Source organism: Vanellus vanellus (genome assembly GCF_965231255.1).
Source record: "Vanellus vanellus genome assembly, chromosome: 12".
NCBI classification, from domain to species: domain Eukaryota; kingdom Metazoa; phylum Chordata; class Aves; order Charadriiformes; family Charadriidae; genus Vanellus; species Vanellus vanellus.
Genome location: NC_138917.1, coordinates 646,345 through 669,542, shown reverse-complemented (window position 1 = coordinate 669,542; position 23,198 = coordinate 646,345). Strand labels below are relative to the sequence as shown.

General features: G+C 46.1%; 1 protein-coding gene across 1 annotated transcript in view; it reads left to right on the top strand.

Annotated features, from left to right (window-relative positions):
• PEPD (peptidase D) overlaps positions 1-23,198 on the top strand; it is a gene marked incomplete at its 5' end in the record, with an annotated part of 154,238 nt that overhangs the window by 102,389 nt on the left and 28,651 nt on the right. The window contains one exon of the mRNA XM_082489271.1: positions 12,603-12,751. Coding sequence (XP_082345397.1) covers positions 12,603-12,751 — 149 coding nt within the window. The remainder of the gene's footprint in view (positions 1-12,602; positions 12,752-23,198) is intronic.

Here is a 23,198-nt window from a genome sequence, read left to right as displayed (position 1 = left end):
GTCCTCCTGGAGGGAGGGCCAGAGCGTAATTTCTTACCTGGGCTTGGGTGGAAGCTCAAGTAAGGGGAGTAGAGCATCAGCTGCTGGTGAAGTGCAGCGCCCTCAGCGAGGGACCGTTCGCCTTGCATTCACAGCGGGCCCGTCTGTTATTTATAACACGAAACCAACTTTAGAAGTCCAAGTGGGAGCAGGTTGGATGATCGGATGGTGTCTTTCATTTGATCGGACTCTCCGCTGTAAGCGCACTGATGCCAGCGAGAGCGCTGGGGAGAGCACCGCGGCCCTGGGGAGCGGGACGGGTCCCGCCGCAGAGGCTCCCGCTGTTCCCACCACCTGCCGGCACGGCGGGGCAACAAGCTGTGCCCGCACGTGGGGTTACTGCGTTCGGGTGCCAGAATTTAAGCACTGGGGAAGTTTTGTTAGCGTCACAAAATCAAACGCATCCTGTGTTCATTTCCTGTGCTTGTAAAAGTACAGTCGTAGCACAACGCGCCCGTGTTCGAGGTGTTAGATGCGGCTGGGCTGTAGGGGCAGGGTTGGTAGTTGCTCAGGCGGGTGAGCGAGCTGGGAACGCGGAAGGCAGTCTAGCGTTGCAGAAAGACTTTATCAGAGTAATTTGACTCAGGAATGTTTTTGTTTCCCTCCCTAGTATCCCAATGCAAATTTAAGGTGTCAGAATAATGCTGACACCAGGGGGCACTAAAATTAAGCGCCGTCTGGAATGAGGTGGTGGTTGTCCCGTGTTGTGATACCGGTGAGGTGTGGTACGTGCCCGAGCAAAGGCACAGCAGCCGTCCAGCAGCGCTGCCTCTACGTGTATAATGTGCATTCCACTTTGTGTTAGACTTGGGTTTGTTTCCTTCCATTTGGCGCTTGTATGTACCTTTTAATATTTTTTTTTATTATTATAACTTCTGGTGCTGTGAAAAGATCGTATTTAACTCCTAGCGCCTCGCCTCTCGTCGTTTCAGAAGCTTCCTTCGTCACAGGGAGTTTTTCTTGACCACAAGTACAGGTAGTTGCAAAAGGTTGTTCTGGACGAAGCAGAGAGGGAAGATGCTGAGTGTTTGGGGGTTTTTATTTTTCAGTTACTCAAAGGAGACAAAGGACAGCTTTCGGGCTTCCTGCAGCTGTTGGTCACTCCGCGGTGTGTGAAGAATATTGCAAAAGAAAGTTGCTCGTTGCGAGAACTGGTCGCGCTTATTCATGAAGGCTAAGCCTTCTGTTAGGTAAAATAGAAGTTACTTTGCTAATTTTACCTCTTTGATCTAAAAGCATAATATATGGTTTTCTACAGTCAAAAGATTTGTCATTTTCTGTATAGGCTATGTGCATTTGTCTTTTACATATACAGACAATACGCATGTGCAGTACACGTATTGCATTGAAACTGTCATCGTGCTTATGTATTTATCTATGGTATTATCTGCAGAAAATGCACTATTCTCTTTTTTTGCAGGAACGAGTAAGTGTATAATATAAAAGGACTTTTTATGAGTACTGAGTAGCTCTCATTTATTCCAGGAAATTATAGAGACGACTTTCAATAAGTCAACTGAAAGACTTAGGTGAGCTTGAAGAAAGTATACTACAAAAGGGGAAAGAAGTTTGCTGTGAGTCTTTCCCAGACTCTTTTGCGGAATTTGCACGGTGTTTTATCAAGTTTTATGATCCCGATGACAACCTATAAAGCAGAATTCATTTGTCCAGGTGGGGGCAATGTTGCATTAAAAAGCAGGAACTGACCAGTCTTTTCGCATCAGATAATAGAAGTCCTCCCTTTTCCACCCCAAGTACTTCATTGTCTGCTATTAAAACAATTTATCCTACGGAACAAAATATTGTATTTATTACTTCTTGAAAGCACTGCTTTTAAGATCCCAGGATATTAATGTGTCAGATGTAAATGCTCGACTATTTTATGTGGGCGAGACTAGTATTTTCATTTGGCTTCGTGCATTTTTTATGCATTTTGAAGTTTGGTGCTGTAATAATATGCAAAAATTATGGTTAGCTTTAACCTTTCAGTCTGCAGTTTTGAAACAACTTGTTGTTAGTTATGGTTTTGTTTCTAATAATAATACGAAGTACATTGCTAGTACTTACTGCTTAATTGCAAAATCAACTGGCTATCCATTTCTGAAATAACTCCTTTGGCTTGATCCCTCTGGTTTGATTAATATTTACTATTTTCATCAAGTGTAGGTATTTTTCCTTTTGTTGTACCTATAGACTATATTAATTTTATGCTAATCTAGAAAAATTGAATTTGATTAAAAATAGGCAAATATATTTGCTCGAATTAACAATAATTTTGCTCTAATTGAATACGTGTTCTGTTAGTACTGGTTAATTCAGGCTATGAGGTCACTACTGTCAGAAATGTGTGAGCCTTTCAACCAAAGCAGAGGTCGCTGTGTATTAATAGCGCGTTGGCTGTAACAAATTTTGGCTTTCATTTAAGTGCCACGTTATGGTCTCTTAATTTTATGCTCTCTACAGTGTATGTCAAACGTCTTTTTAATTGTCACCTGCAAATGAGTTTTATCTGTCATAGTTGTAGTTTAACATCCCCAGTGTCTGAAAAAGCCTGAGCGCGGGAAGTTGCTTTGGCTGCTGTTGGACCGATTTGGCTATGGTGTTCAGCTCTTTAAAGAAAACAAGCAGAGTAAAACCTAGTATTTTTTAATAGCCGTTGATTTAATATTGATCATTTATAAATGCCTTTTAGTATAATCCCCTTTTTATGGTGGTCTTTTGTTAATACAGATGCACATAAAGTACGCTAGAAGTACTCTTGATGGATGTTGCTTATCTTGGATGGATTTCAGGAGCAAAACCTTTCTCCTTGCTCTTGGTGTGGGGAACTCAATTGTATAGGTCAAAATACAATTTTAGGGGGAGTCTGCCTGGCTTTTAAACCGCTGTATGGCTCGGTTAGTCTCCAACACACCCTTTTGTGTATCCCCCCTGAGCTGGATGGAATTCCCGGTCCCTGTGTTCGGGGCAGCGTTGGGTCTTCTCTTGGCTCTGTTCAGGGAACCACTTGTTACCCCGTGGTGGAGGCAGAGTCTCGCAGAGCCGCGGCCTCCGGGGGAGTCCTGCCAGTGTGATGCTGCTCCGCATCTGTGCTGAGGTGATTTGGGTCTTTAAGGCAAGAATATTTCTGATTTCAGTTGTAGAGTGTTGTACAAGTTCTATGCTTTCAACCCGAGGTGCTGCTGTGAAGAGTAGGTATTTCTTCTGAATAGGAAGAAAATGTTCTTACTGGCAAAACAGCACGCCTGGCGAGGGCACGGGCAGCCCCCTTTCCTGACACACTGGTTGCTGTCTTCATTGGCTTGAACCTTTGGACCTGTCCATGGAAGGGCTAGCAACTGTCTTGTCTGGGGTTTTTTTGCATTCGGTTGTCGTCTTCTGCAGAGTGCTCTGAAACCCCTGGCTGGTGGATTCCGTTTGAGAACTGATAATTTGGAGGTAGGTTGAGCAACCCCAAGAACAACTACAGAATGTCTGAAAAACTAAATGAACCTGTACCACTGGACACTGGCCCAGTTTTCACCGTGGAAAAGAATTGGAAGTGTTAGCCTTCTACTCACACGGACAGATGTGTGTGGGAGCGCGCATATACACACATCAGAAAACTTGACACTATTTACAGTAGAAATCAGTAAGTAAAGGTCTGACGCTTCACCTACCCCTGTGATCTCTGGTGGTTGGTTGCCCGGGCTGGGGAACGCAGGTCAGAGTGCCCCAAACTAGCTGCTGAAAGCTAAGGTTCTTACGTCCAAATGTTAGCACCTAGGAATGGTGGTCCCCATGAGAAGTACCAGACTTCTACAATTCACCTGTAGTAGGTCCACTTCTCAGTAGATGTCTGGAAATGGACTGCGTTAGGTAATTGTAGAATTTCAGTAACTTGAAAACGTAGCTGCGGTGGTGTTACCCCGTGCTGGTATTACCCCGTGCTGGTATCTCACATTCTGGTGAGAAGCTGATGAGGTTTGGTTGGGCAGTACAGGTTTCTGCTTGGGCGCTCCCCTCTCTCCCGGCAGCTCGGACACCCTTGCTCCCTGTTTGAGCGAGGCAGGCGGAGCCGCAGATGCTACTGCCTTTCCCGTGGGGAGGCTCCTGATGGGTGGAAACTGGCCAAGACTTTGGCTTTGCCTCCATCTCTGACAGGTTGACTGCTCAACAAAGAATTGTCTCTGCTAAAGAGAGTACTGTTGCTTATTAAATAAGCCAATTAAAAACGGATAATAATTAGGATAATAAAGCCAGGAAAAATCACCCATTCAGCAAAAAGACAAGCCAAGCAGGTAACCCTTTTGTCAGAACCTCACCCGAGCCTCTCGCTGGTCTCTGGCGTAGTGCCGGGGGGTCTGGCGGAGGGGTGGTGGGCAGTGCTGGCACTTGGCCTTCTGCCTCTTGTGCAGCCTCCGTTCCTGCCGCCCGCTTCTCCTGACCCGGCCACACTGCCTCGGTCTTCCCAATTCTTTATTTCTGTGCCGCACTTCTGTCCTAGAGACGTCCCTCTGCTTGGCAGAGACACTGGGAGATGGCACTCGGGCAAATTCAGCTGTGAATGAGCCAATCAAAAGCATTTTGGCTCTGCTCTGGCAAACCTTTTAATAAGGCATTAACGTGACCTGCATGGGAGTGGAAGAGGGGTTATACTTGATCATGGAAATTGGTTTGTTTAGTGCTGAAGCTTAAGGCTGCTGTCTTAGATTTCGTCAAGAGATAAACACGGTAAGCAAGGGACTCCTCTTAACCTGCGTGTGAAAGTAGCACATGACATCTTACTAGAATAAGTGGGTGGTTACGGAACCGACCCTTACGTGCAGCCCATTTGGTGAATCCAGTGAGACTGAGATTCCATATCCTGCGAGATAAACGGATCTGGAGTTCTTCTGCTGGAGGACCCTCCCACGCAGGGTTGTGGGTTGAGGAGGCCGTGTTTTCTGGGCGGTGGGGACGGAGCCGCAGAGCAGAGGCACGCGTCCCTGGGGCGATGGGGCAGAGCAGCACACCCACCTGCTGCTTCCCCCCGCTGCTGGGAGCCGCCGCAGTGAGAGGAGACCCCGGGCAGTGCAGGGCACAAACACCCGGAGAAGGTTTTTTGGTTTGGTTGCCCTCTCTTTTTTTCTTTTCTTTTCTTTTTTTTTTTTTAATCTAGCCAGCTCAAACTTTTGTATATTCTTGCTACAGTCACTGAAGTCTCTGTCGTTGGCATTGTAGAGGTAGAGGCACGCAATCTTTTCTCCCTCAAAATTCAATGTAGACAAATTTAATTTTTTTTTTCACCCTCTTCCTATCTGAGCAAAACTTAGTGGCATGTCTTGTCATCTTCTGCAAGAGAAGGTTGAGATAAGCCTCCCATTATCTATAAAGGTCTGGGAAAGCCTTAAGTGAGACAGCGCTGCAAGAGGAGCAAAGGTGGGACAGTCAGGGAGAAGGTAGACGACATGAAAAGACGTGGTGGGGGGCAAACACGGAAACTATGGGGCCGCGTGGTTATGTAAATCACAGCTAGATGAGGAACAGCCACACAGCCCTTTTGTGTCTCTGTAATCGCCTTACCTGCGTGGGCTACAGGACCTTCTTTTGAACAGGAGGCTTAAAAAAAAAAAAAAAAGCGATGTTTTCTTGTGAATACCCAGAACCCCATTTCCTACACAAAAAATATTCTCTAGCATTTTTCTAAGGTTACTCTTGACTCCAGGGGTGCTGACAACAAAAAGCTGGCCTTAAATCAGCGAGCCAAGCTTGGCTTCAAGACAGAGCCAGTACAAGCTCTCTCTGTACCGTGTCAGATGGAAGCTGGTCACAGCAGGGCAGCTCTTAAAAAAACCCCTTCCTGAGCATGGCAGGACTTTCCACTATACTGCTCCAGTTCTCTTTGGGGTTTGAGATCTTACCTTCCTCGGTGCTGTTTTTTCAGTTGATAACTCTTGGCTGGTCAGGATGCAAGTGGATGAAAAGGCGTGTGTCACTTCACTCTCCATTTTCTTACTTGTGATATCATTTACTATAATTCATCCTCGTGGTCTGCTATGAAACCACCCTGTTTCCAAAGCACTTGGCATGTTTCCAAAGATGTATCTCAGAAATGCTGATACCTACTTCCCTTAAGCTTGATATTGCCTTAAAAGCGTTTAACCAGACAAATGGTTGGATTTTGTTAGTGGGTGAATACTTGAAGGTCTAATTGCTGCTCGAAGTGGAAAGCACAGAGCGCTGTCTGTGAATTCGGAGCGGAGTAGAGCGAGGTCCCACAGAATAGAATCTCCAGCTGGGGATGACTTGCTCTTATTGCAAGAAGAGGAGGAAAAGGTGGCGTGTGCCTCTGTTCCTGGGCTAAATCCTGGGGCTGGGCTGGCACCAGTTCATCTGTGTGGCTGCTCATAGGTATGTTGGTTAATAGTGGCTCAAAACCCTAAAACCTCAGTCAACGTCACCGAGTAGAGTGCATCAGTACTCGTACCTGTTTGCCTTTAACCCGAGGGCCGAGGAGGGCACCGTAAGATATGGCGATACCGGTTTTCCAATTCCTAGCCTTGCAAACCCGCTCGGGGAAGGGGAGGTTTTGTCCGGAGAAGAGAAGCTGGGGAGGACGTGGGTTGCAGGCGGGTGACTCGGTACAGCCCCGTGCCGGAGTTGCACCAGGAGGAAATCCACCTGGGTTTCACCGCAGTCGTCGCTTCGCTCTGCGGCGTTAACAACTGCAGAAGAATAATTTGGTTTTATAACAGTGGTGAGGAGATGCAGTTCTGAGCACACAGACCAAGCAGCTCTGCAGAGCAGGAAGGTGACAGCTTTACGTGTTAGCTCGTGGGAGTAGCTGTAGGCTTCCCGAGAAATGCCTGCGAGAGCTTGTCTTTGGGTTGGGTTGGTGGTTGGGTCATAACGATTCCTACACACGGCTCAGATATCCCGAGTGAAGTATTGCTTCCCATTGTGATATTGGCCATAATTTGCTTTATTGCCTGGCAGTTTCAAATTATTTGACAATAAAAGTGTCAGCAAGCCTATAAAAGTAAAACACATGCTTAGAGGAAGATGATGTTTCATTTTTAAAAAAACGGTATACAGTGACTTTATGAAGAAAAGAACCGTGGCTGTTTATAGTCCACAGTTTTCAAACATAAAATGTTACGCAAAGTGTTTTGTGATGCTTCACAGTCAGAGGTTAAGAAAGCTAAAATCCATATCAAAATGCGTATTATTTTTCTGGGCTTGAAAGCCAAAAATGCAACTATAAGTTTGCGTGTTGTGGTGCCAATATTGTGTGAAAGGAATACGGCCATGTCTTACTCAAGCGTATTGTTTCCGAGGGACGGGAGGGGAAAAGAGCACCGTGTTGTGCAGCGTTTCAGTTACAGCACTGACTCACAAGCCTGTATTCACTTCAAAAATCAACAGGACTTGAAATATTTTCTCCAAACTGCCGCCCTGGGTTGCTGCACGGGGAGCGGAACCCCAGTCTGGGGGGAGCGGGAGGGCTGGAGGGTCACGTCCAGCCCGGCCCTCCCGCGGGGCCGTGGCACGGCACACGCGTGTCTGCTGCTTTTCGACTTGCTACCGTTTTATGCACAAAATGATTTCACATTGTGGTGTTGGACCCTTTCCCTGCCCGTGCAAGGAATGAAATGCTCTTAGTCATCCTTGAAGGTGACTTCTAAAACAGGTGCGGAAGGCAACTTTTGTTTTGGCGCTGTGGCTAACATTGTATTCCTGATCCGTAAGCGAGTCATTCTGTCAGCACAGCAACTGACAGGTTATCTGATTTTTCTCATACTTTACATTGTTCAGTTTTTGTTAACAATGTTTGAAGTATTTTGCAATATGTTTGGGAGGAAAGATTGTGTATATACCCAGAACTGAAGCCTCCCTTAGGAGAGCTATGCCCACGCTTCCAAGAAGGAGTTTGGGCTATTTTTGCTATGCGTCTTTTGCTTGTGGTGTAGCTTCTTATTAATTCTAGAAGACACATTGAAACAGTAACACGGAAGTTTTAGAGAGTGCTCAGGTCTTCTGAGAGTTAGACCAGCTTTATACACCATGCGCTTTTCACCCTGAAAAGGAGCCAGGTAGGTTTTCGTTGCTTCTGCTCCCACCAAAGCGATGCAAAGCGTGATTCGCTTCTCTCTCGGAAGGTTTTGAAAGAGATTGAGCTGTGCAATAAAAGACTTCATCAGCTTCAAGCTAAATCAGTGAGAACTTTGACATGCAACCGCACGCCTCTCTCTGATCAGCGACGCTCCTCCTCTGGCCGCCTTCCCACCCGGGGCGCCTCGGAAACCTGACAGCCTCAGACATGGCATCTCCGCACTCCCTGGAATCGGCAATTAGCAATTGCATCCTTGATGAAAAAGGAGTGGGGAAAGGGTCATTCTGGAATGAAATTTTTCTTCCTTCAACAGAAAACAAGCGGTCTACACGCTGGAGGGGGGGGATGCCATCCAGAGGCAGCCGGACAGGCAACCTGTGCAAACCTCGTGCAGTTCAACAAGGCCAAGTGCAGGGTCCTGCACGTGGGCCGGGGCAATCCCAAGCACAGCTCCAGGCTGGGCGGAGAATGGATGGAGAGCAGCCCTGAGGAGAAGGACTTGGGGGTGTTGGTGGGTGAGAAGCTCAACATGAGCCGACAATGTGCACCTGCAGCCCAGAAGGCCAACCACATCCTGGGCTGCATCAGAAGAAGTGTGGCCAGCGGGGCGAGGGGGGGATTGGGCCCCTCTACTCCTCTCTCATGAAACCCCACCTGGAGTACTGCCTCCAGCTCTGGAGTCCCCAACATAGGAAAGACATGGACCTGTTGGAGCGGGGCCGGAGGAGGCCCCGGAGATGCTGGGAGGGCTGGAGCCCCTCTGCTGGGAGGACAGGCTGGGAGAGGTGGGGGGGTCAGCCTGGAGAAGAGAAGGCTCCGGGGAGCCCTCAGAGCCCCTTCCAGTGCCTAAAGGGGCTCCAGGAGAGCTGGGGAGGGACTTTTACAAGGGCACGGAGTGATAGGGCGAGGGGGAATGGCTTCAAACGGGAAGAAGGGAGATTTAGAAGAGATATCAGGAAGAAATGTTTCCCTGTGGGGGCGGTGAGCCCCTGGCGCAGGGTGCCCCGAGGAGCTGTGGCTGCCCCATCCCTGGGGGTGCTCAAGGCCGGGTTGGATGGGGCTGGGAGCGACCTGGGCTGGGGGGAAGGGGCCCTGCCCAGGGCAGGGGGGTGGGACTGGGTGGTCTTCAAGGTGCCTTCCAACCCAAACCATTCTATGATTCTGTGATTCTATGAAAACTGAATTCAGAATTAAATTTTGTAATAGGCACCGTATCCAGTCTGCTAGATGCGTGGCACTTATTTTATCTAAAAGGGAAATATAATAGTTTGGAGATACTTTGGTATATTATTGCTCATGTTACTCTACATTAAACAGTTCTTAAAGGCAAGCTATAGGTCCAAGATGCCTATAAGGCCTATTTGCATTTGTGTGTTCAATTTGTTTAGATTGCTGCTACGTTGGATACAGCCCAATTAACATGGAATAGTTATTTCTGTACGTGACCCTTGTAAGGCTGCATTGTCAGGCAGGTAATTTTCTACATGCGATTGAGAACATACCAAAATACATACCTCTTTTACTAGCAGTAATCATCTAATTTCAGGGTAAAATAAATGTATTTTTTCTAAGGAACCAGGATTTAAGGAACCTGCTTTTAGAAACTTTTCCCAGTTAGTCAACAGGAGAAGATAGTAGCTCACATGCATTTTATTTGACTTAAATGTGCTTCACCGCTTATTTTGCCTGGCAAGCGAAGATATGAAACTGGGATCTTCTCAGTCTCTCATTATTTCCTCAGGATAACTACAATATTTGGGCTATTTCCATGTCTTGGGCAACATTTTAACTAATGGATATGTTCCCAACTGAAGTTAAATGGACGAGAATTCCCAGTAAGAGCCAAACTATCTCCCAAACGTACAGTTTGGTTTGGATGCTTTTTCACTGGAGCGTACAGGCTGGATGGCGTGTTGTGCTCCGAGGTGGAATTTGAAAGATCATCTTCCCTCATGTCTCCTCTTGTCTGGAAGCCAAGAAACCTGAACAAATGGTGCTTCCTAGCTTGAGAGCCTTGTTTTGGTGTACCAGCAGCTTTGTGATATTTTCTTTCCATTACTCAGTGCTCCAGTAACTCAAAAAACTACTTAACAACCACCGAGTGAGGAATGGGTTTGAGCAAATGCTGATAACTGTGAGGTTAAAGACACAGCTAAAATTTTACCTGCGGTGAGCTCAGAATAACTGTTCTCCAGGTGAAATACAGACAGCGTAGCAGCTTCCAGTAGACATAGACGGGGAGTTTGGAAGTTGTCGCCATGCGGAACGGACCCTTACGCTTGTAAATGCAACAGAGCGAGGCCACAAAACTGCTGCAAATCCCGCAAAGCCCCGTGAACCTCGCTTTGTGATTTTGAAAGGGTTCAGGCTGGGATAGGTTGAAAGATTTATAACTCAGCTGAAATCCGTATCTCGTTGGCATGTTAGAGAACATGGCAGCTTCTTGCAGGATTCTTAGTTGCTGCAACGAGTTTTCCCTATCCTTAGATTTTCTCTGGGTGTCATTAGTTATTTTTAGAAGCGAGTCTAACCATGAAATCCAAACTTAGGCAGTGTTGATGGGGTTTCTGATGTTGAGGTTTGGCTAGGCTGGTTTACAGTTGCTGTGCTGGTGTCAGATCGTGGGGGTTTTGCCCTGTGGGTCTGACATTTACTGTCTGTTGTGTATCTTTTTTCAATTAGCAACTTTCTGTTTTAACATACTGCATTTCATATTTAAGTGGATGTATATAGTGTTTGTATTAGCTCTGCGCATACACCCGTAACTTCGCAGCCCTCTCCGCAGCATTCTCCCGAGCCGTTTGCTCCTGTAGCTCTCCGCCTGGGGCCGTTGGGCGCCCGTGACCCCTGGGGTTTGTTCCTGAAGTGCCAGTCCCACCAGTGTCCCCGCAGGTGAACCTTGCCCCCAGCGGGGACCCTGCCCAGCACTTGCACTCGCTCCTAAGGTTAGTTCATGGAGGAAATTGTGGGGTGGGCTTTGACATTTCTCGGAGTAAATCTGTCTGCGTCCGTGTATGCAACGCAGCGGGAAGGGTCCCAGCCCCGCTGGGGCATTACTTACCCTTGTCATGGACTTCTTGTCCGCTGCCTTCAGTGGCAGTCATGTTGGAGGTGGAGAACGCTTACAGCTGAGTGCTGCAGCCCGGTTTGTGGTAGCTTCCACTTGTCTTTCCCTGGCCATGTGTGCTGGCTGGGGAGAGAGCTGTGTGGCATGGTGTTCCTAATTACTGCTGTAATTGGGACCCGGTGGCAGAGGGGGTGCCCCGGTGGAGCGCCCTTCCTCCTGCTCATGTTGTCTGCCTGACCCTGCTGTGACACAGAAGCCAGAGGAAGAAAACTCCAAGGTTTTCACACACAGTGAAAGAAAATTATGTTTCTTACGATGATAAGAGTCTCATACAGTTGTTTGCGGAGGTTGGAAGAAGACTTAAATTAGCAGATTTCAGCTCTGATTCATTACTTAAGAAATCAGGAGGGCACACACAAATACTGAGTGTCAAGACCAAAGTCTTGTATGTAAAATGTGCCTTTTTGTAATCAATATGTGATGAACTAGAGGGGTTCCTTGCCCAAGTACTGTTTGGTCCAAATGGTTATTTGGTTATTTGCTGATTTTCGAGCCTGCTGAAACCAGTGCCGTGCCTTATCAGGTAGGCTCGAGAAGCGCAGTATTGCAGATGTCTAACCTGGGTCTCACAAGGCTGCGGAGACCCACTTGCTGTTCTTCTAGATCGATTTCTGGCAGCTGAGCAATCCGTGGTGAATTTATTGATTCATGGAGAGAATAACTATGCTTCTCAAGGGGTAAACCAGTTTTATTTGTCCCCATAAAAGAAAGCTCTCAATATTTTTTTTCTTCTACCTCCAATGCAGAAAACTGTACTAAATGTTCTTCTCTGGTTGGATCTTCCCTTAATCCTTGTTTCTTTAATCCCTGTTAGACAAGTTTGTCTTAAAGGAAAGTTTATATTGTGAGCAGTGGCAGTCAGCCTTTATTGGGGACGTTTTCTTTAAACCATCAGATGCGTTTTGACACTTAGATACAAAAGGCCAGAATTTAATTAATCTGTTAAGTTTTGAGGTTAGACCCTTTATGTGGCGCTGGCATTTCTCAGGGGGAAAAAAAAAAAAAAAAAGGACATGTCTTTTCTTCTGTGAAGAGGTCCTAGAAACTGGAACGGAAGAGCTTGAGGTGGATTCCTCATGCACTTCTTATCTTCCTCCGTGTGTCCTTTCAGTGTTTCCATCCAGGACCAGCGCCGCCCATAAGGGTGTCCATTTAAGCCCTATGTAATGCAGATACCCTTCTGCTAGGAGATTCCAAGGGACAGTCATCTCGTCTTTCTTAGGAACAGCATTCAAGCGGTGATTATATGGGCAGCTACCAAAATGCAGATGACTTTTAAGTGCAGAGCAAGAGAAATGTCTGCTGTTCTACTATTTGTTTGGAATTAAATTCTCATTTCTTCGCCTTCTGTTTCCTTTTTAGCCTGTTCGATATGGGAGGAGAGTATTACTGCTACGGCTCCGACATCACCTGCACCTTCCCTGCCAATGGGAAGTTCACTCCTGACCAGAGGGCCATCTATGAAGCGGTGCTGAAGTCATCGCGGGCTGTAATGAGAGCGGTCAAGCCAGGTAAGAGATCGGTTCATGTCAGCAGGAACTGGCGAGCTTGATGGCAGCGTTCTGGCTGTCAAGACAATTATGTTTGGATTTTAGAAAGTGCTGGAAAGGAGCAAGATGACAAAATTAATTTCCATGTTTAAACAGCTCCTAATGAAGGACGGAGGTAGGACATGCAACATTTTCTATACAACACTTTTAAAGAAATAACACATAAACAATTATTAATAAGATGAAAAAGGTATTTTAATCTTCCACTTTTTTCTTTTAATTCCTTTAATCTGGCGGTGACAGTTGTTACTGTGGGGTGTGTTTACACTGGCAGCCATCTTCTCGGGAAGCTCATGCCAAAGGCTGAAGTCAGAGTTTGAGTGAACATGTATGTTGTGCTTCGGTTTGTTTCAAGCGTTTTCTGTATTTTACGTGTAAGCCCAATAGAAATCTTGTGTTGAGAAAGAGGATGGAGTGTGCATCTTTGAGAAGGATACTCAATTACCCTTAAAAAGCTTTAGAAAGCGCTGGCCGTTGGGTACTTCATTGTATGCCTTTAAGTTGCAGGCAAGCTAATTCATCAAGTATACATTTTCATTGCTGAAACAACTGCCTGGCTTGATGAAAATCTTATTTTTCTCCAGTTCTGCTTTCAGGGCAGCAAATAAATGCTTTTAGAGCTAACTGCTGCTGTGATTTTGAGTATTTCACCGGTGAAGGTACTTGAGCATTTCTCATTATTACTAATAGAACAGCACTGAGAAAAATGTACTTAATGCACAAAGCACACTTATCCTTTAAATTTACCATATTAGCTTTCAGTCATCAGGCCTTGAGTGCATGGGCTTTCTGGATTGCCAGTCAGAACATATGTAATTTTCCTGTTATCCGAGCTGGCAGCAGCATTGTTCATTTGAGCGGCTTGGAAGGGAGCAATAACACTTGAAGCTTATCCGCAACATGAGACTAAGCATTTTGCTGTTTTAATAACAATGTGCATTCTCCATCACTTGCTGTTTCTCCCCTGAAGAATCTTGTTCCTGTTCCTCTTCAGAGTTTGCTTTGCATTTCAGCGCCACCTTTAATTTTATGTAACATTTTTGGCAGTATTTCATGCTAATAATTTGCGGACTGTCTTCACAACGTGAGAGCTAATGCGATGCTGTACTCAGGATGGGGTAGAGAATTCCTCTCTTTACTTAACACTTTATTTACAGCGTCAGAAAATAAGGACATACTAAGTTAAGTATTTCTGAAAATTAGCTGCAAGGATCATAGAATCACAGAAGTCTAGATCCTTTACTGGCCTTGGGAGTCTGAGATCCACAGACAGAGAAATCATTCTTCGTGTCTGGCAGAAGATGGGACTGAACTTTCCGCCCTCACTGTGCTATCCCTGTCTTGCCTCTTGGGCGCCAATTAATCTGTCGTGGTTTAGGCCAAAATCCACTACCGGGGGACCCCAGGCGGGACCGACAGATGCTCCCCTCTACCCCTCTTCAAAGAGAGAGGCAGAGGAGGAAAAAGAGGAAAAAGAGACTTATGAGTTCAGAAGGAACTAAACTACTTTAATGAAATATTAATAATAAAATTAAAGGAAATAATGAAAAATATACAAAACCCTATCAAGCTCCCGAGATGACAATCACGTCACCGGCTGGCACTGGGGCAGTCCCAGGCTGGACTCAGTGACGGACGGGAACTGGATTCCGGATCGGCATTCCGGATGGGGATCACAGGCAGACGAAGAGAGTCCCCCTCAGACGTCGGCCATTGAAGGAAGAGCACTGACCCTTTGATCCCTCAGCTTTTATACTGAGCATGAGGCAGATGGGATGGAATACCCTGTTGGTCAGTTTGGGGTCACCTGTCCTGTCCGCTCCTCCCTACAAGTGGGACCCCACTGTGCTTTTCCGCTTCCGACCCTCCAACGGGGCACATACCAAAGTTGGTTGGCCGTGGGGGTTATAGCAATGAGTATAAGCAGAGCCTCTCTGCATCCCACGCCTGGGCATCGGCTGTAACCATTGGTCTGACCTCTCTGAGAGAGTGAACACTGTCTGCACAATATGCAGTTAACTTCAGTAGTTAGAAGAGGCCCCGCTAAGAAGCGAAGTTACTGAACAAAATTGGTTCTGTTTTACCTCAAACCAGGACACCTGTTTAGAATAATGGTGCAAATGCATTTATGCTGTTTATGGGACTAGTGATCACGAGTTTTCTGGCTACAGAAAGCAGGTTAAACACGCGTTCTGTGGACAGGTTCAAATGCAACCCGGAGCTTTGGCACTCTGTCGAGTTACAGATCTGGGTAGAGTCCTGCAATGTGCAAAAATTTTCACCATCTGGAAAAGTCTGCTTTTTAGGTCTGTATGGTTTGTACCCTAGTTCTTCTGCAGCTTTTAACCCGTCTGTCCACTGATGCAAAAAATCTGACAATATTATTATGTTTTCCTCTGATGAGCTCTCCAAAGCACACCAAAGGCCAAAGACTCTTTACTGCTGAGATTGGTATGAAACACTTAAAACAGGTAGTTGGCAAAAAAGTATTTTCGATGTCTGAAATGAATTTACAATGTTCTAAAGACAGTTCGAACTGAAACGATGAGTCAGATTAGAGAGAGATCCTCTTGTATATACAACTTTAAAATCAGATGTTATTCAAATAGTTACTTAGTTGGTTTGTTTCCAATCACACCCCTTTTCTTACGAGGGGCCATAGGAGAGAAGACACTTCTGTAAAAGGCTTTCACAAATCCTTTTGAAGAAATTTGTCTGCTTTGTGCCTTCCACCAAATTCCCTTAAAATGCTTTGGCTAGCTGGTTGACTTGAACACGGAGACAGGCAGAAAAGCCGCCCTGCCGCGTGCTGTTGGACTGCTAGTCGACAGTGGCATCGGATCTCCTGGAAGGCTGGTATTCCGCTGCAGAAAAAGAAGAAATAGAAGCACTGACCTTCATAGCGTGGTTAGTGTCACAGGCTTCCCAGGCTGCTGAGAAACCCCAGAGCCCCTGCAAGGGGCGGATGAGAACTGAACGCATTGTTCCCGCTGCCCAGAGAAAGCCCTTTCTGTGGGAGAGGCTGCAGCCTCCTTCGTCTTGTTGAACAAACCTAATTTGTTCGCTCATCGCCAGGATCCGCTCCCAGGGGAGCCGGGTACTGTCACAGAGGGGAGTGGGACGGGATGGGGGAACTCAGCTCGCGAGTGTCTCTTCTCGCTGTCTGACGGAAAGCTAATGCGAAAAAGGAGGCAGAAAGGCTTGCGGGTTTAGAGGCGCTACATGTAACACCCAGCCCCGTCGTGCTCTAGTCAGATTTTCCGAATTATGGAGCCCTCGTGCATTTTGCTATTATTTTTGTTTGTCTTCGTTTCCCAGGGTTCCTGAGATCAAAGGCAGCCAAGCGAGTTGGCTGGCATGGCCGTAGGCGTTGGTGGGACAGGCTGCGCGGGCAGAGAGTGCGCAGCAGAGTCGGCAACGGTACTTCTCTCCAGCTCAGAATTGGGGCCGTAATCATGCCTCGTGGCACGGGGTCACAGGGGATGGCTAGTTGTTGTCTTCGGGAGGTTAATGGTTCCCGGAGCCCGTCTCAGCGCCAGATAGGGAGCGAGTACCTCAGGGAGAGTCGCTAACCAAACACCGGGCTGCATAACCGTGTTTAGGGAAGGACAGGCATTTGCCAGCAACCTTAAACATTTGATAGAGATGTGTGTAGTTCGGAGATCTGCATTTCTTTTGTCAGTTTGACTCTCATATGAACCTAATTGACTCTCGAGTGAAGTTACTTTCTGAGAGATAACAGACCTCCTAATACATTTTGTTTATACTTCTATATACAAACAGTTGTCACAATTTTAAAAATGCTCCAAACCCTCGTATTTTATTGTAGAAAAGCACTCATCTGACTACATCCTGTGCATGGTCCAAACGCAAACAGCTCAAATCACATATATGGGTCTCCCTACCTTCCAACTGAAAGAACAGGATTTCTCCTGCGAGCCAAATAATATGTTCTGAAAGTTAAGAAACGCTCTCTGTGGGATTATAGCCCAAGTTCAGTGCAGCCGTCGCAACTGCTTCCACAAACCAAATCTGTTTAAAATAAAAGGGGAGAAAGACATACTCAGGCTTGCATAAAGAGCAGTTTTGAAACTACTGAACGTGGATGTCGAGTGAAGATAGCGCTGCTTGTCGCTGCAGCGAAAGAGTCAAAAAGGCATGCTTGTGTGGCAGTGGGATAATTGCCTCTTTCCTACAAAATCAGGCTCGTGATCCAAAATGTCAGAGAGGAATGTTGCATTTCTACTTAGGGGATATTCTTAATGCGTCAAGTCCATCTGGGTTAAATTTACTCTTCCACAGAGCTAAAATACAGGGGCGGATGTGCAGAACATTGACACTTCCATTCACTTCGGTGGCTGAGGCGTCATCTACTTCTTACTCGGAACAGCGATTTGAGAAGCCATTTGTCTTTATGTAGATATTCTACATCAAAAGAATTGTTAAGAAGGAGTGAAATTGTAAAGCCAAGTGTCCCAGACTTAAAGTATTCCAGAAGTTAGTGTCCTAATTTGTCTGACTTCTGCATTGTTTTTTAATCTCATTAGATTTAGTAAATTGGTTCAGGCACATTAGGTGCGCTCCTGGAGCACATCTCCCAGTTTACTTCCATCTGAAATGAATTTAGCTCGTGCACTTCAAAACTCCGCCGTGTAAACCAAAACACAGTAAGTGGGGACAACCAAGAGATTTCACCTCCAAGGGTGATCGTGATGAAAAATCTTCTTGTGGATACATTCATTGTTTCTCCCTCTGCTATCTTAATGCAATGCATGTAACAGAAAGAGCGGAGCTAATGAGCAGCTATTCGGTAATTTATTTTAACCTTTTGTTCCATGCGTGGCCCAGGGCTGTTTATTGCCTATTGTTCAAAACCTGCTCTGAATCTGGAATTATTAACGTCCTCACCAGTTTTTCTGAGTGCTCATCGTAACAGTACGCAGGTGCTTGTGCTTCGCCTTGGAGATGTGGAAGTGTGCAGCGGTTCCCCTGCTGCAGGCAGTGGCAGACAGGCTGGAGAAGGTGGTGTAAGAGCTGTTGGCTCATTTGGGATTCCAAGATTGAAATCCATCACACTCGAGATTATTTTTTTAAGGGAGTCGAACATTGCTCAAACCCCAGCTGTTCTGACCTCTGTTACAGCTGTGAGTGCCCAGCTTTCCTGCACATCAGGCTCCAGATTGTCAAATCAGACACTGGTAAAATAAAAGAAAAATATTCCCGGACAAATGTAAAATAAATAAATAAGAATAAAAAATTGTGTTTGAAGCCAGTTGCCTAGCGTCCTGCTGGGCATGTGAGTCCGCGGCAAGAATGGTTGCTGATGCCCGGTGGCAACATTCCAGTGCATTTGCCATGCTTGCTTTTCTTGAAGTCTCTTGTTTCTTCTCCTGCACACGTTCAGCTTTCGCAACAGGTGGAAGAGGAGTTGTGTGAGGAACAGGTCTCTTCAGTGGTCTAGCAGGAGCTGTGCTTGCCTTGGAGCTAGAGTCATCTGGGATGAGGTAGCCCTAGGACTAAAGGGACTCGGGGCTTCCTGTGGATTTGCATCTTGTGGTCGGTAGGAAGCTTTGGTTGGTCTGATGGAAGCTTTTCCACGGGACTGGGGTGCTTCTGAGGCTCTCCTACATGTGAATTCTCCTGTCTGTAGTAATGCGTGAATGGATGTTGTGGTTTTGCTTGCATCAGGTTTTCCGTCGTTTAGCCAGCTGCTTCCATTGCAAAACAGCACTGCGTCTGTTCCTCCGGTGAGTGCCACTGAAAATCTCCAAAAGGTTTTAAAAGTTTTATTGTAGGACTGAAAAAGGCGGCAGCATCAAAAAGGCTTGCTACCACTGAGATCCTTTCCAAAGGAGATGGCCGTGTAACTAAAGGGCTGGACCGTAACACGGCAGCACCAGGGGTCCAGGCAAAGCTCGCACAGGCAGCTTCAGTTGATACTGCCTAACTCTGGAGTCCTTGATGCTGTAACCGTAAAAATACTGCCTTAGTGTAGCTCTCCCCCACCTCTGTAATTGCCCGGGGTTAGAAAAGCAAACCGCGGTGGAAAAAGAAGTATTGTGTAGCGCAGCACGAGTAGGCGTGAGGCTGCATAGTGCAATGGTTAATGGCGGGGTGAGAGGTCTCAGCTCTAGCGTCTGTAGCACTTCCAGTGGACAACTGTCGTGGTGGCGGTTGGAAGCCTGAACTGCAGGGGTAGATTAAGACCCTTTTGTGAGCAAGTTTGACATGTTTGTTGATGGTGGAAAGATCTGAAGACCTTGAGAGGGCACACGCGCATCGTTCCCAAATCCCGTCTGGTCCCACAAGTTAGAGCCGATGTCGGTGTAATAGCTTTATTAACCGTTATTTGTCATCAGTTGCACCTGGGAGACAAGTATTGTTTGTTCTTTGTCATTAATACAAATCTGTTTGAAGAAACGTGTAAAATAATTGGTTTTGCTCAAATTCCTCTCTGAAACTTCTGGAAAGCAACTTGTTGAAGAAATGTGATCTAGCTTTGGAGTTAGCCCGACTGTGCGCCAGGGTTTGGACCACATTCCCTCCTGGCATCCCTCCTGGCATCCCTCCTAACCTAAATCACTCCATGACTCAGTGTTCTGACCCGTGCAAATGGCAACGTCAGGGATGTAAGAAAAGAGGTGTTGATGAGGATCAGTGCCTTTGGGCTCAACTCGAGCTCTTACCGGGGAGGTGGCACTTTGCAAACCAACAGACAGTGATGTGCTCCAGTTTCTGTGTCTGAAGCACACTCATACTTCATCCAGCTTCATCCAGCTGAGTATCACTCCGTTCTCATACGGATGCTTTACTGTTGGTGACGCATACGAGTCCAATAGTGTTTGGGAAGTTACTGTGGAGTAGCTTTATTTTTATTCTTTAGCAAATAACTGTGTGTTTATACCATGTTCAGCCTCTTGAGTGATTTCTGCTCGTTATTATTTGGATTATTATCTTGAGCATTTAGGGAATATTAAATAATTAGAGTTCCACAAATTTGATTCCTAGTTGATGAGGACAGTACGGTTTCTACATCTAGAAAGTTTCTGTATACAGTTTCTATTTATAGAAACATTGAAGTTTCTCAAATATGTTAAAATCTACTGTGTTGAGAGGAAGTGAAAGGGAAGTATGCTTATCTTTAAGCTTTGCAATTAAAGCTGTTTTGGATTAATGCACGAGATCATAAACAGAGTCTTTAAGATTAACGAGCTAAATATTGGAGCAATCACTTTCCATTTTCATCCCTTTGTAATTGCGAACTGGGACCTCCGAACATTCCTCCGTGTCTTCTCAGTAGAGTAGTGGAAAGTCACAGGAGAAGGAGAAGGAGAAGGAGAAGGAGAAGGAGAAGGAGAAGGAGAAGGAGAAGGAGAAGGAGAAGGAGAAGGAGAAGGAGAAGGAGAAGGAGAAGGAGAAGGAGAAGGAGAAGGAGAAGGAGAAGGAGAAGGAGAAGGAGAAGGAGAAGGAGAAGGAGAAGGAGAAGGAGAAGGAGAAGGAGAAGGAAGGGAGCTGCTTGTGCTGACATTCCTGGTACTACTGCAAAACTTGTGTATGTTTAATAAAAAGGAACAGAAAAAACTTTTTTCAATCTCTAAGTTATACAGATTAGTATTTGGGGGGAGAGGGAGAGCGAATTAAAACACCTCGATCAGTAAGGTCTATTGTCCTAAATTCCAGTTTAAAAAAAGCATCTCTTTGTCTAGCAAACTGCTCCCAGGGAGCAGTTGAGCAAGGCCAGGTTGGCAGCCACTCAATTCCCTATCTCTACATTTATATGATTTAAAAAGCTTGTATATCCAAAGTCCCCACTGAACCGAAACTGCGCTCAGACATTAGCTGCGCAGCTGGGAATATTTGCTGATTGATGTTTGTTTGTTTCAATAAAATGAAAAATAAAAAATAGTTCCAAATATGCACAGAAGTTGTTGTTCACCAAGTCAGTTTATGTGCAGTGTGAAACCTTTGCTTCTTGGGAGGCTGACTTTCCTGTAGGGTCTCCCTGCAGGATTCGTATCTCTGCATTATTTCAAGCTGGAGCTCATGCTCAGGGGTATGTGCGTATCCCCACGTCTGCATTTTACTATCCACGAGAGTGAGTATCGTGTTACCTCTGGCATTCAGGCTTTGCTCTTCTGATAAATGCTGTTGAGGAACGTCTTGGAAGAATTCTGCATCTCGGGACGAACATCTCTGATAGTGGAAGGTGGAGACTCCTCCATATTAGGGCTGGAAGATTCCTTGCCTGTTTATAGCTTTCCTAGAACTCAGGTTTCACATAAGGACATGGGGTCTTTAAGCTCTTAAATCCTTTCTTCCGGGATCAAAGATCAGCCATTGCGGATTTCATTGATGCCAGGATTGCCATATAATCCTTGAGCAAGAAAGTACAGTCAAGCACACTTCAAAACCGTTCAAAACCAAGTGCGGTCAAAACCATTTTGGGCAAAGAAGTAAACTCACGTGTCAAGCAAATAAAACATCCTTGTAGCAATCATGTAGGTATCTGCTGGTCCTTAGAGCCCATCAAGAAAGAGTGCCCTTTTGCTGTAGGTGCTGAATAAATGCGAAGAAGTGAGTAGTTCCCGAGAGCCGAGGTCTTCTGAGGTAAGGAGGCGGAGGGGAGAGGGTTGGAGCAGAGCCAGCGAGCAGAGGCCGGCAGCTGTCTGGCTGGGACCACAGAAGGTTCTCTGTAGCTGGTGGTCCCTCCGCTGTCCCTGCGCCAGCTGCCTCGCCAGGTCGAGTCGTGCATTTTGCGCTTGAGAATAGGTGTCTGAAGATGATTCTCTCGAGTTAGCAGTAACCCTTCTGCTCCATCGTTTCTTTCTCAAGTTCAGTGGATTTAGGGCCAAACTGTGTGAGGTGCAGAACGATCCAGGGAAAGGCCTTAGACCCTTCTGTAGGTCTAACTCCGAGGCCTGCCTTTAAAGCCCAGGAGAAGATGTCCGTGGGGGTTCACTAGGTGAAACATGACAACTCCACGGTGCGCCGCCTGCCATACACGGCCTCGAAACCGGGCTCAGCACGTTGGTATTTCGGTTGCTGCTGCAGCCGTGCCCGGGGTTCGCCTGTCGGGCACTCCCCTTTCTGGTTTCCCCGTGGTGACAGAGGACCAAAGACAGCCCCATGCATTTGTAGGTGCGGGATGTTAAACAAAGTTAATCCCACCTGGTCTTGATCTTTGTCTTCTGGCAGCTGGAACTGCCCGAGCGTTGAGCTGCTGTGGGAAACCCTGGGCCCGCTTTTTGTGCCTTTCTCCTGATTTCTTCCGTTTTCGTTCTCTCGTGTAGCTTCTTAAGCACTTTGCAGTGGAGGCGCCCACCTGAGCTACTGTGCCCGTGTACGTCCTTCCAAGGAGTGTTGCCAGTTAGAAGGACAAAGCAGAGCAGCTGCTCTGTTTTCCAGAGTTTTGTGTGATCCTGGAGGGCTGCAGCAGTGGAGCTGGGGGGTAGCTGGAAGCCTGGGGACTCCAGAGGGTGAGTGGTGTGTGGTTTTGTACAGCGCAACGTAGGCTGTGGGTGGTGCGTGCTCCTGAAAACGTTTTGGTGTCTAAATATTGAGGCACAGTTCTTTCCGTGAGACTGTCAGGAGGAGGTAGGTTTAGTGAACAGGTACCAGTTTCATAAACAACCTGTTTTATACAACAGAAAATGCCGTGATTTGAATTCAAAGCAGCAGGATGATTCCCTGTTCTGTGTTCTAATAACGTGTCTCTAACAAAAAAGGAATAGTGGAGAATTTAGCTCAGGTAGGGTAGTACTAAGACCAGGGATTAGAATAACCCAAATAATTAAAGAACTGTTTAATTGGAAACTAATAGCTGGGGTATTTGGCATAGCAGATCGTATTACTGGCAGTTGTTTCTGTTAAGTTGAGCAGAGTTGTGCTTAAGAACATATGCAAATTCAAAATTTGCATCTTCACAGATCACTACTTCTTTTTGTCCATGACAGTTCTGCAACTTCTTCAGAATTCAGATTTGGTTTTGTTTGCTACTATTTTGAATACTGCTTTAGGGTAATTGTCACTGTATTCAACTAGGATTAAAATCTATTAGACCTAAAGAAAATAATTGTAACTGTTACTAATATTTACTCCTTCCAAGTACAAGGTTCTCGTTCACACGCAGTGGGTGTTCTTCGTATGCAAGTCATTTGAGTTTTATTTTATGTGGTCCAGAGTTGTACTTAGTAGAACACCATGTGGGCACGCTCGTCTGTTGTGCTGTATAAAATCAGTAGCTAATTTAGATGAATTTTTAGAAAGAAACTGGACTGTAAACCGGACCTTTTGACAATGGCACAACAGGGAAGGGTGTGGGAGCACGGTCTATTTTACGGTTTGTATAATTTCAAAATGCCCATATGAATTATTGCCATTCAGATCGTCATATTTTAGGCATAGTGCT